The sequence below is a fragment of the Geotrypetes seraphini genome, chromosome 6, assembly GCF_902459505.1.
Source record: "Geotrypetes seraphini chromosome 6, aGeoSer1.1, whole genome shotgun sequence".
NCBI lineage: Eukaryota > Metazoa > Chordata > Amphibia > Gymnophiona > Dermophiidae > Geotrypetes > Geotrypetes seraphini.
This window is the reverse complement of record NC_047089.1, coordinates 33,609,504-33,621,992: the sequence shown is the minus strand read 5'-3', so window position 1 is coordinate 33,621,992 and position 12,489 is coordinate 33,609,504. Positions and strand designations below refer to the sequence as shown.

General features: G+C 42.8%; 1 protein-coding gene across 10 annotated transcripts in view; it reads right to left on the bottom strand.

Moving 5' to 3' along the window:
* The window catches only part of YAP1 (Yes1 associated transcriptional regulator), a 245,165-nt gene that overhangs the window by 144,933 nt on the left and 87,743 nt on the right, over positions 1-12,489 (bottom strand). For all 10 annotated transcript variants that reach the window (XM_033949240.1, XM_033949231.1, XM_033949236.1 and 7 more), the window contains one exon: positions 922-1,037. In XM_033949240.1, coding sequence (XP_033805131.1) covers positions 922-1,037 — 116 coding nt within the window. The remainder of the gene's footprint in view (positions 1-921; positions 1,038-12,489) is intronic.

The following is a 12,489-nucleotide window of genomic DNA, read 5'->3' as shown; positions in this document are numbered from 1 at the left end:
GGGAATAGAAAAGGGTGTCTGAAAGAGAGGGAAGGAGAGATGATGCACATGAGGAAATGAAGAAAGGAAAATTGTTGGGCATAGGGAGGAAAAAAGAATTATTGGGCATGATGATGGGAGAGGAGTGAGGTTGGGGAAGAGAGAGATGAGGGAAAAATATTGGATATGGTGGTGGAGAAGTAACAGTGGGATGAATGGAAAGGGTTGCAAGACAGGCCTCAAGGAGGTGGAGAAAGTGGGAAGAATACTACAATCCGAGTTATACACTTCTCCCTCCGTATTCGCGGTGATAGGGGAATATCAAGAGCATGAATACCAAAAAACCGCAAATAACTTTTCATATGTTATTTTTTTTTTTGAGGGGGGTGAGGGGTTTAAATTAAAAACCATAGCGAATAAGGAGAAATTGCGAATAACAAAAACTACGAGATTCGCGGTTTAAGTTGAAAACATTTATTGCAACTTTTGAATAACACATGCTGTGCTGTACATTAAACACGAGTGAAACAGTATTGTACTGTATAGAGTACTGTACAGTAATTATCTCTTACTCAGTAGGTGTCTTACTCTTCATCGCTGGGGATCACCAATTTGATCTTTAAATGCTGGGAATCAGTGATTTTCTCTGTGCATTACTGGGAATCAGCAATTTTCTCTGTACTGTATAATCGTTAATCAGTGATATTCTCTGTGCAATTTGGAATCAACAATTTTCTTTGTAAAAGTTGTGAATCGGCGATTTCAGTGATGTAATTGGGGGGGGGGAGCCAGCATACTAAAAACTGTGAATAATCAAAACCGCAATTTACGAAACCGCGAATACAGAGGGAGAAATGTATAGAAATTCAGCTTAAGAACGGTTTTAAAAACAAAACCGTATATGCAAGTTAATCTTTATACAAGATACTGAAATTTACTTACCTGAAGTTGGATTCATAAGATTTGGCTGCACTGCAGGACTGGTGGGGGCTGTAACAGTCATCTGGGAAAGTATGGCCTTCCTGGGGTCCTGCCATGTTGTAGTTTGATCAATATGACTACCAAACAAAACAGAACAGTGTTTTAGAACAGAATTTCTCAACTTCTGCAAGTCAAGTACCTACCAAGTCTAACAAATATCAACCGAGTACCCTACCTATGCTCTGCTCCAGACCCGCCCAAGGTCCACCCCTGAACCCAACCCCATAATAGGCTGTTATGGGGAAAGCACCCTTCAGGGATTCAAGACAAGGTTGGATAAGTTCCTACTGGAACAGAACGTACGCAAGTAAGGCTAGACTCAAATAGGGCACTGGTCTTTGACCTAAGGGCCGCTGCATGAGCGGACTGCTGGGCATGATGGACCACTGGTCTGACCCAGCAGCAGCAAATCTTATGTTCTTAATGCAATTTCTTCCATTTGCTTGTCATATATACACAATATATAATGGTAACCACAAAATTAAAAAAAAAAACCACGAAGTATGCAAAGAAAATGTTAATTATCTTTTTTTTCTTCAAAGAGGTCAAGGCAGATGACTTCAAAATATGCAATGTAACCTTAGTAACAACTATAGAAAAACAGGCAAATATAGTGCAAAATATAGACAGCAGATATAAATTCTCAAAACTGACGCATTTCAATCATTAAATTGAAAATAAAATCATTTTCTCTACCTTTGTTGTCTGGTGATTGCATGAGTCTCTGGTTGCACTTCCTTCCGACTGTGCATCCAATATATCCTCCAGACCTCATTCCCTTCCCTAATGAACATCTCTCTCTGTCCTTCCATGAGTGCAACATTTCTCCGTCTCTCATCCCCTGGATCTTATGCAGCATTTTTCACCACTGCCCACCAGCCTCATACTCATTTCTCCTTCTAGCTCCCCTCTCCTATACCATGCCACATCTCTCCCTCCATCACTATGTCCAACATTCTTCTCCTTGCATCCCCTTCAATCTGTCCCACTGTTCTCTCTCCACTAGTGCTGTCCGATTCAGGAAAAAAATATTTCGATTCAGCCTATTGAATCGATTTTTTTTTTATTCGATTTTAGATAAATTGGGTGTTTTTTTCCAAACATCCTGGTGGGTTTATTTTATAGCCTCTTCACCCCCCCTTTGCCCTCTCCTACCCACACTGGCGCTGTGGTGTAAACAAAATAAACAAACAAAAAAGACTTTACTTCTCTCTGTTAAATCCTAGCTCATGTTCGCGGTCTAATCAGGATACAAATTTCAAATCTGACACATTGTAATCATAAAACAGAAATTATTTTTTTATACCTTTTGTTGTCTGGTCATTATACAAATCATGTTGGTCCCAGATTCTATGACAAACGTCTTCTGATAACTCGCTTGCTAAGGTCTCTTGCCCATTTGTCATTTTCTTCTTTCTCCGTGGTAACCATCCATCTTTGTCTTCCCCTTCCATTTCCCTCCCCCCCCACCCAAGGTCTGGCATCTTTCTTTCGCTATTCCCGTAGCTGCAGCGATGGACCCCCACCATCCCCAGATCCACCATCTCTCCTTTTCTCAACTACCCTTTCATCCAGCATCTTTCCCTCCTTCCCCACCAGCTCTCCCTTTCTCTTTCTAACTACCCTCCTATCCAGTATCTCTATCCTCCCCCCTCTACACCATCCCTTGTGTCCAACATCTCTCCCTTTCTGTTCCTTCCTTCCCTAAATCCCATTGTCCACCATCTCTCTCCCTCTCCTGTTTTTAGATCCATTATTTCTTCTATCCCTCCCCCATCTCCCCTCTCCTTGATCTCCCCCACATCCATCTCCCCCGCCATCATCCATCTTCTCCCTCCACCAAGTTCATCTCTCATCCATCTACTCCCAATCTCTCCCTCTCCAGTCCACCAACTCCCCCCAAGTCCATCTCTCCCTCTCCATGATCTCCCTCTTCCCCAAGTCCATCTTCCCTCTCCATGATCTCTCCCAAGTTTATCTCTCCCTCCCCCAAGTCCATCTCTCCCTCTCCATGATCTTCCCCTCCACCAAGTTAATCTCTCTCATCCATCTTCTCCCCATCTCTCCCTCTCCAGTCCACCAACTCCTTCAAGTCCATCTCTCCCTCTCCCCCAAGTCCATCTCCCCTTCTCCATGATCTCCCCCCTATTCACCTTCCCCCTCCACCAAGTTCATCTCTCCCAGCCATCTTCTCCAGTCCACCAACTCTCCCAAGTCCATTCCCCAATCTACCTTTATTTTGATGTTACAACATGTTGCCGGTGGTGGTAGTGATTAAGCGATCCACTCCTGCCACTACTCCTTGCGTCTTCTCTCCACTGTGGCCCACCCTTAGTGAAAACTTCCCGTTTCCGCTTGGGTGGCCGAATGGAGAGAAGACACCTTGAGTAGCGGCAGGGTAATGAATCGCATTTGCTACTGCCGCTTTTGCCTGGCCGGGGAGGAGAGAGACTTGCTGCTACCGATCTGCATGCAGAGGTCCATTCGGGCTTTCCCTCTGCCACCAGAGTCCTTGCTTCTGATGTAACTTCCAGTTTTGCATTACATTAGATGGAAGGGCTCTGGTGGCAGAGGGAAAGCCCGAATGGGTCTCTAGTAAGGAGGCCGAAGAATCAGTAAGTTTGATATTTTGCCAAAACAAATTGATTCAAATCGATTCACTCAAAGTGAATTGGTGAATCAATTCAAATCACGAATGGGGCAGCACTACTCTCCACCACCATATCCAACATTTCTCTATTTCCCATGCATCTCTATCTCACTCCTCTATCTCTATGCTCAATTTTTCTTTCTTCCTTTCCCCATGTGCACCATCTCTATCCCTCTCACTCACACACTCATGTCCAACAATTCTTCCTTTCTATTCCCTCCCTCAAAGTCACAAGTTAGTGCCCCCTTACTCCCTCCCTTGTATCCCAAGTTCATGCCACCTCCTTTCCTTCTGTGTCCCGAGTTTGTGCCCCTCTCCCTGCCTTTCAGCCTTTGTCCCAAAATCGTGCCCCTCCCATGTCCCAACGCGCTCCTCCCCATCCTTTCTCCGTTTGTCCCAGATCATATCCTCTCTCCCTTACTTGCTCGCACCAGGGCCGCACTCGCTTTCTTCAGGGCCGTCCAGCTGGACTGCTTCTTCCTGCCTTCAGCAGCACTTGTTGCAGCGACGCAGGCAGGAGCTCTTACACACTGCACAAGCCTTCTCTCAGACATCGGAGAGGCGGCTTCTCGGTCAGCCACATGTAGCATACAAGAGCCGTGTGTCCCTGCAACAAGTGCCGCTGAAGGCAGGAAGGAGCAGCCCGCCTGGAAGGAGGTAACTGGGATTCCCTGATGACCCAGAAGGCTTCCCTACGACATCAGTGGGAAGCCTTCTGAGTCAGCTTTGGGGAGGGAGCAGGAAGGAAAGCATGGGATCCCTGGAGGCGGCAGCTTCGGTGGAGGCCAGCAGACAGGAACTAGGACATAGGATCCCTGGCAGCGGCTTTAGGAGGAAGGGGGGGGGGCGGGAGATCAGCGCAGTGCTGCGTACCTCCAACAAGTGACTCGTGTATCCCTAAGGGTACACATATCGCGTGTTGAGACAGTGGTTCCCAACCATGTCCTGGAGGACCACCAGGCCAGTCGGGTTTTCAAGTTAGCCCTAATGAATATGCATGAGAGAGATTTGCATATAATGGAGGTGCCAGGCATGCAAATCTGCTCCATGCATATTCATTAGAGGTATCCTGAAAACCCGATTGGCCTGGTGGTCCTCCAGGACAGGGTTGGGAACCACTGCTTTAGAACACATCAAGAATTTACAAAAGCAATGCAGACAATGAACCAGCCATTAAGTTTACTGTGATCAGATTATAAGAGACCAATGAACTAATTTTTTGTTGTATTTTTACAAAAAAAGAGATACATTGAACAGAAAAGTCTGAATCATATCCTATGGGAACACTTTTCATTTAAATGTCAACTGTTTGCCAATTTTTAGGCCTAGCATAGGAAAATACAACCTCTGTATATTAAAATCAACCACTTAACATTCTGCAAACAGTATTATTACTACTTATTTTTATTGTGCTGCTAGATGTACTATCACATGAACCACTTTGGCTGTCTTAACTAAAAGGTTGCATATCAAACACCTAACATAATAAAACATTTTCTTATTACAAAAGGAAGACTGATGAGATCCAAACTGTTCTCCCTTTTTTAATGAAACATCTAACATTATAGATTAGTATCATTAGAAAACACACAGCTCATGCTTGTGTGGCAACAAGCGATTTTCAACAGGAAAACCAAGCACAGACCTGCAAATAATGTGATACATGTACAGTAAAACCTTGATTTGTGACCATAATTTGTAATCCAAAACACTAGTATTATCAAAGCAAATTTCCCCATAAGAAATAATGAAAAATCTGATGATTCGTTCCACAACCCAAAAACTTTAATACAAAATACTGTATGTACTTGTATTGAAAGACCTTGCTTGTTTAGAATAGTGTTTCTCAACCTTTTTAAGACAAGTACCCCCTAAGCCTAACAAATACCAACCGAGTACCCCCAGCCAAACTCTGCCCCAGACCCACCCAAACTCTGCCCCTGACCCACCCCTATAATAATACTAATTGTAATGCAATTTCTTCCATCCATTTTTCATATACACACAATATAATCTTATTAATACATAAGCACAAAGCACACTGTACGCAGAGAAAATGTTAATCATTATTTATATTTGGATTTTTTTTCAAAGATGTCAAGGCAGATGACTAAAATATGCAATGTCACCTCAGTAACTATAGAAAAATAGACAAATATAGTGCAAAATACAGACAACAGATATAAATTCTCAAAACTGACACATTTTGATTACTAAATTGAAAATAAAATCATTTTTCCTACCTTTGAGTCTCTGGGTGTACTTTATTCTGACTGTGCATCCAATATTTCTTTCTTTTGCATCCAACATTTCTTTCATAATCCAGCCCCATCCCCTTTGGGTACAGGCCTCTCTCTCTTTTCCCTCTGCTTACACCCTCCCCAGATCCAGTGTCAGTTCCCCTCTGTACCTACTACCACATTTGTTCCAGGCCTACCTCTCTCTCCCCCTCCTCTGTTATGATCGTACATCTCTCTGTTCTTTCTCAGGGTCTCTCCCCCTCTGTCTACACCTCCCATAGTCCAGTATCTGCCTCCTGTCTTTCCCCTTTGGTCCTTTCTCTCTTCTGCTTACAACACCTCCCCCCAAACCGGTCTTTCTCTGTCTCTCCGTCTCTCTCCTTCCCTTCATCCCTCTCACTGCCTTCCAGCCTTTGGCCCATCCCCTGCGCCGAAGCCAGCCTGCCTCTCTCCCTAAGCATGGCCTACCCACCACTAATTCTTCCTCCTCCCCCCAATCTGCTGCCGAAGCCAACCTGCCACCCTACCTGCCGATTCTTCCTCCCCCCCCCCCCCCACTCCGGTCCGCTACTGCTCGTTGCAGCAGCAAATCCTGGAATGGAAGAGAAAGCCAGGTGTGTGCAGCGAATGTACACCGCTGGCCACAAGCCTTCCCCCGACATCAATTCTGATGTAGGAGAGCAGATCCGGGCCAGACAAGCAGCGATTGGCGGGCCAGGACTTTCTCTCCGACGTCAGAATTGATGTCGGGGGAAGGCTTGTCAGCCGGCAGCATGCAGTCATTGCAAGCGCCTGGCCCTTCCCTTCCTGCAGTTGCGGCGAGCGGTGGTGGCTGCAGGCAGGGAGCAGCAGCGGCAGGCAGCCCACGTACCCCCCTGGAGTATGCGTACTGCGCGTCGAGAAATCCTAGCCTAGAAGATGCATCATTTGGCGTGCATGATGTATTGAAGATGAGATTTTCTGTCAAATCTGTATGTGTTGAGTCTTTTTTGAGGTAGAACTCATGTCCAGTTGAGCTGATTGAGGTGTAGGGGCCTTGATCAACCAGTCATCCAGATAAGTGAACTAATGAAATTACAAGGCCAGAAAGTGGAATTTCATCAACACTCTGGGAGCTGACGCAAGTCCAAATGGAAGCACTTTGTACTGTAGTGGCATGTCCCTATTCAAAAGTGGAGGTATTTCTTGTGGGCTGGAAGGATAGGAATGTGTATATATGCTTCTTTGAGATATAGAGAACAAAGCCAGTAGTTCTTTCCCAGAAGTAGTAAGGTTCCCAGAGAGATAATTCAAAATTTTTCCTTCACCAGATATTTGTTAAGAACATGGAGATCTAGAATTGATGGATTCCTCTGGTCTCTTTTGGTATGAGGAAGTAGAACCTTAGGCCCTTCTCCAGTAAAGGAACTAGTTCTATGGCATTGAACTGGAGAAGGACTGAGAGAGCTCCTGCTGAAGGAGGGTCTTCTGCTGAGAGTTGAAAATTGACTCTCTTGGAGAATGATTTGGAGTTTTTTTCCTGAAACTGAAGGGTATAACCCTGTCTCACTAATTGTAGAACCTAATGGTTGGTTGTTATAAGGGTCCAACGGTTGTAGAAGTAAAAGTACAAGGAAGAAACAGACACGCTGACTAAGTTCTCTAGTATGAAGTCAAAATGACTGTTGGGACTTCTGTTGAGTCTGGGACTGTGACTTTTGAGGCCTATGTAGTCTGGAACGTCTTTGTGTTGGCAGTCTAGAGGATGTAAATGGCCAAGTATACCTCCTCTTGCTATAATAAGAGGAACGTTGAGACCGATAGGACCTCTTAAGAAGGTTGAAGTTTGGAGGATTTTGAGGAGGATAGGATGACCATGGAGACTTCATGCCTCTTAACCTTCTGGGTGGCATCCTCTATTTTGTCACCAAACAAAAATCCTCTCCCAGATGGCTTTGGCGGTATATAAGAATAAAATTATTATTATTATTATATGGTATATTTGCCAAGCGTTCTTGCACTGTAGCATCCAGGTCTGACACTCTGAGCCATGTTTGGAATCTCATGGCAATAATATTGCTGATGTTCTTGATGTCACATCAAATGCATTAAGCACTGTGGTCTGTGCAGATACAGATAACAGACTGCACTGGGTGTCAAGGCATTGGTGACCTCAATGTCAAGGCACGACTCTCGAGGAGACACCAATTGTAAAGATGATGATCCATGTTCAGTGCATCTACATTTCAAATTCATCAATGGAGCTAACAATCTGGGATGACACTCTGGATGACTCAGACGCATGCCTGGAGAAAGAAGGATATCTGTGCTTCTTAACTTTCTTATGGACTTCTCCTGACGGAGGCAAAGGAGACGAAGCAGTAGTAGTCGGAGGCATCAATGCTCTCGGTGCTGACGTCGATGCCAGCGACCTCTGGCATCAGAGTCATCGGACACCGTCGATGTTTCTGGTGTCCCAAAAAGTTTCTTGTATTGTACTTTGTATGCTGCTTTGAGAAACCTCTTTTGCAATTTAGAACGAAGGGTTTAAGAAATAACATGGTGTTCGGGACCTAAGCACGGCACACACCAATTATGTTGGTCAGTGGCTGAAATGGTTCAACTATACCAAGTGCACCATTTGAAGCCACTTTGAGCCCTTGACATTGAGGGGAACATCGCCAACACGAGATCACAGAGCTCATGTATTGTAACTCCATTACAAAGCTCATATAAATTGCTCTGAATTGACTTCCCCAGTCATTAGCAATGGTATAAAACAAGATCGAGCGAATGTTAAGCCGAAAAGGGATCAATGCTCCTAGCCTGAAAACAGACAGAGGAACCTAGAGGCCCCAAACAAGAATTTGGTTAAAATTGAAAAGTTTAACCTGGACAAAAAACCAAAATGAAAGATAAAATGAGGAAAAATCCAAACAGGAAGGCAAAAAAGTTAGAAGTTTGACGCAGCTTCTTAGCTGTGCGGAAAATTAAGAACTGATGGTCCCGTGAGCCAAATCAGGTGGGAAGGAACCGGCGCATGCATGGTACAGGCACTTTCAAAATTTTTAAAGTGACAGTACACCAACACTGTCCATACTGGGCTCCATGATGACATCACCCACATGTGAGAATATGCTGCCTGTTTGTCCTAGGATAAGCAAGTTTTGAATATGTATATCCCAGCTTTCGAAAATTAAGATTTATACATCTATGCAGTATACATATACAGTAAATGTTGATTTATGCACATCTAAAACACAAATAGAACTTTTCAAATGACCACCATACTATGTTTGACATGCTATAGTCACAAGCTGGGCATAAATGCTTAGTCCAGTACAAAGATATCTTCTACATCTTGTTTGCTAGTCTTTATTCCTATATATTTTTAAATAAAAACAATAAAAAGGGTAAAAGTGTTGGCTATGAAGAGAAATCATCAGTACTTCAGTCCTTTGAATCAAATTCCTTATAGTAAACCATTGGGAGTGTGGTTGTAAAACTACAAAAGAGGTATACAAGTCCCAATCCCTTTTCCTTGTAGTACCGTTAATGTTACATTATCTTTTCTATTAATTTTCCTTTTTCCTCCTGGATCTGTTTGTTTTCTCCCAGAAATCACAATGACAAACAACTCTCATTCTTAAATACAGATTATTTATGCCCCGACTTTAATGTATTCTACTCAGAGGTGGCAAGCACTGCTCGGAAAGACATATAAGCAGGCCTGACTCAGCAGTTCCCTGCACAAAGCAATCCATTTGCTTCTTGCTCTCCACTCTCCTTTTTGCTTTCCTGATCAAAGGAACTGCCAAATTTCTTTTCACCATTAGTCCAGAGAAAATGGCTCTTCTTGGAGAGGCCCCTTGTGAAGGTCACAGAGGTTAGTTCTACAAGTTTTAGAGTCTGAACTGTTGGTGATGTGACTGGCTGAGTTCCCTATAGCTTTGCAGTTATTTCTCCTCCCCTAGTAAGCTGGTCATGGAAACTGTAATATGAAATACTTTGGTTGCAGATAAAAGGCTTGTTTCAGCAGGGAAACTATCATCACACTGAGCTATCTAACATCCTTCGAAACAGCATGAAAACAGTAGAAATACAAAACAGTTCTGTAAGGCCTAGATGTCTTGAAGACCTCTCTGGTTATTTTCCAAATAAATGAACTTCACTAGTGCACACTACCAGTCTGAAACTAGATTAATTTCTGCACAAGGTTACAAAGTCATTCAAAACAGATAAAATATTTGAGCCAGCACTGTGTGTGGTGGAGAGAAGATTATTATATAAACAAATGCTCTACAATCATTCTGTTGCTGCAAAGCTTAAAAGAAGAAGAAAAAAAAAAAAAGTTAAGTATAAACCATTCCAGAGAAACAAAAGGCAGAAATTCTGGCTGATTAAGGTATTTTCTATACCAGTGGTCATTTAGGGCTCAAAAGAGGTGATGCAGAGCCAACAAATATGTTCCTACTTTGAGCCTGACACCAATAACACCTCAACATTAATTTCTACCAGAACACCTGGCCTTGATCATATATGCAATACAGATAAACCCTATGCAAATACAGGACCACAAACTAAAAGTCTTAATATATACAAATGAAACCTTAAGATACCAGACTTTGAAAATAAATTCATTTTTCCTACCTTTGTGTCTAGTGATGTTATTTTTATAATCACCTTTTCACAATCTCTGGTTGCACTTTTTCTGTTTATGCTCTTAACTGTGTTTCCAGGGCCTTCATATCCGTTTGCTATTTCTCCCTCCTTCTTCACTCTATGCCCTGCATCCATCTTTCTGTTAAAAGATGATCCCCTTCTGACCACCCACTAAATACCTTCTACTCCAAATTGAATTATTCAGACCCTCAGAGATGTCACCAGTGGTTCAAAAATTTTCATAACCGCTGGCTTTACACATCAAATCGTCACCGGGTCGCTCTTAAATATTTGTTTTTATGTTTAAAGATTTTTAAGGCTTCTAAAGTTTTTACCAAATAACCTTTTACCAAATAACCATCAGATATACATTTCTATAGCATTCCTCTTTGCACGCTTAATACTTAGCTTAGGTGGTGAAAGTAAGGGACAAGTGCGCCGACATGTTTCACCCTTAGGGGATTTCCTCAGGGATACAATCCCTTTATGCCGATTTCCACGACACGCGGCCACCTAAAATGCTGTTATCAAGGTTAGGTAGTCGCGTGTCGTGGAAATCAGCATAAAGGGATTGTAGCCCTGAGGAAACCCCCTAAGGGTGAAACATGTCGGCGCACTTGTCCCTTACTTTTACCACCTAAGCTAAGTATTAAGCATGCAAAGAGGAATACTATAGAAATGTATATATGATGGTTATTTGGTAAAAACTTTAGAAGCCTTAAAAACCTTTAAACATAAAAACAAATATTTAAGAGCGACCCGGTGACGATTTGATGTGTAAAGCCAGCGGTTATGAAACTTTTTGAACCACTGGTGACATCTCTGAGGGTCTGAAGAATTCAATTTGGAGTAGAAGGTATTTAGTGGGTGGTCAGAAGGGGATCATCTTTTAACAGTGGGTTGATACACACCTTCTATAGAACATAATTTTATACGCTGGACATTAATCTACATCCATCTTTGGCATTGACTTTTAATGTTCAACTTTCTTCAATTCTTCTGCAGCCTGAAGACTTAAAGAGCAGCTACCAGGAAGAAGCATTGGGTCCCTTTTTTTTTTTTTTTTTTTTGGGGGGGGGGGGGAGGGGGATGGAACACCACACTGTAATGTGGGCTACCCAGGTAGTCCCCACAGGATGCCACTGGCTAATGGGCCTTACAATGAAGACCACTGTTCTATCAGTATCCAGATTCATTAAACTACAAGTCTTTAAACTAATGGTCTGGTATTATAAGGCATTATTCATCCCGCCCCCAAAAAAACAAAAAGGATGGCCCTCTGTGGAGTACCCCAGGGTTCTCCACTTTTCCCTGTACTATTTAATCTATTTATGAGCTCACTTGGTGACATTAAATTCAACAATAAGTGCATTATGTCACACGCAGATGACATCCTTCTTATTCCAACAATTAGCAACTAATCTGATACAACCCAAAAAATATCAGACAACATAGAATACAAACTTGGGCAACATAGAATACAAACTTGGAGAACAAAAACTAAAACTAAATGCATTTAAAACAAAAATTCTTTGCTTTCATACCCCACAACTGACAGCTCCGACAAACATCACTATCCAAACAGGTAATACCCTTGCAGTAGACAAATCCTCCAACGTTCTGGGCTGTATTTTGGCCTCTGTGCTATCAGTGGAGCCGCAAATCTCCAACCTGTGGAGGAAAATCTTCTTCAGTATAAGACAACTGAGATTCATCAGACCATACTTCTATTAACAGCACTTTGCCCTGCTCATGCAGATGCTGATCCTGTCCTAACTAGATTACTGCAACTCCATCTACATGGGTATCAACATCACCCTTATTTGCAAACTGCCGCTTATACAAAACATAGCAATAAGACTCATATTCAAACTGAAAAATACGACTCGATCTCTACTACCTCAATCAACTTCAATGATTACCAGTCTCATCTCGAATAAAATTCAAAATATCCTGCACTATGTACCACATACTCTTCGGAAACTCCGCTGCACCACT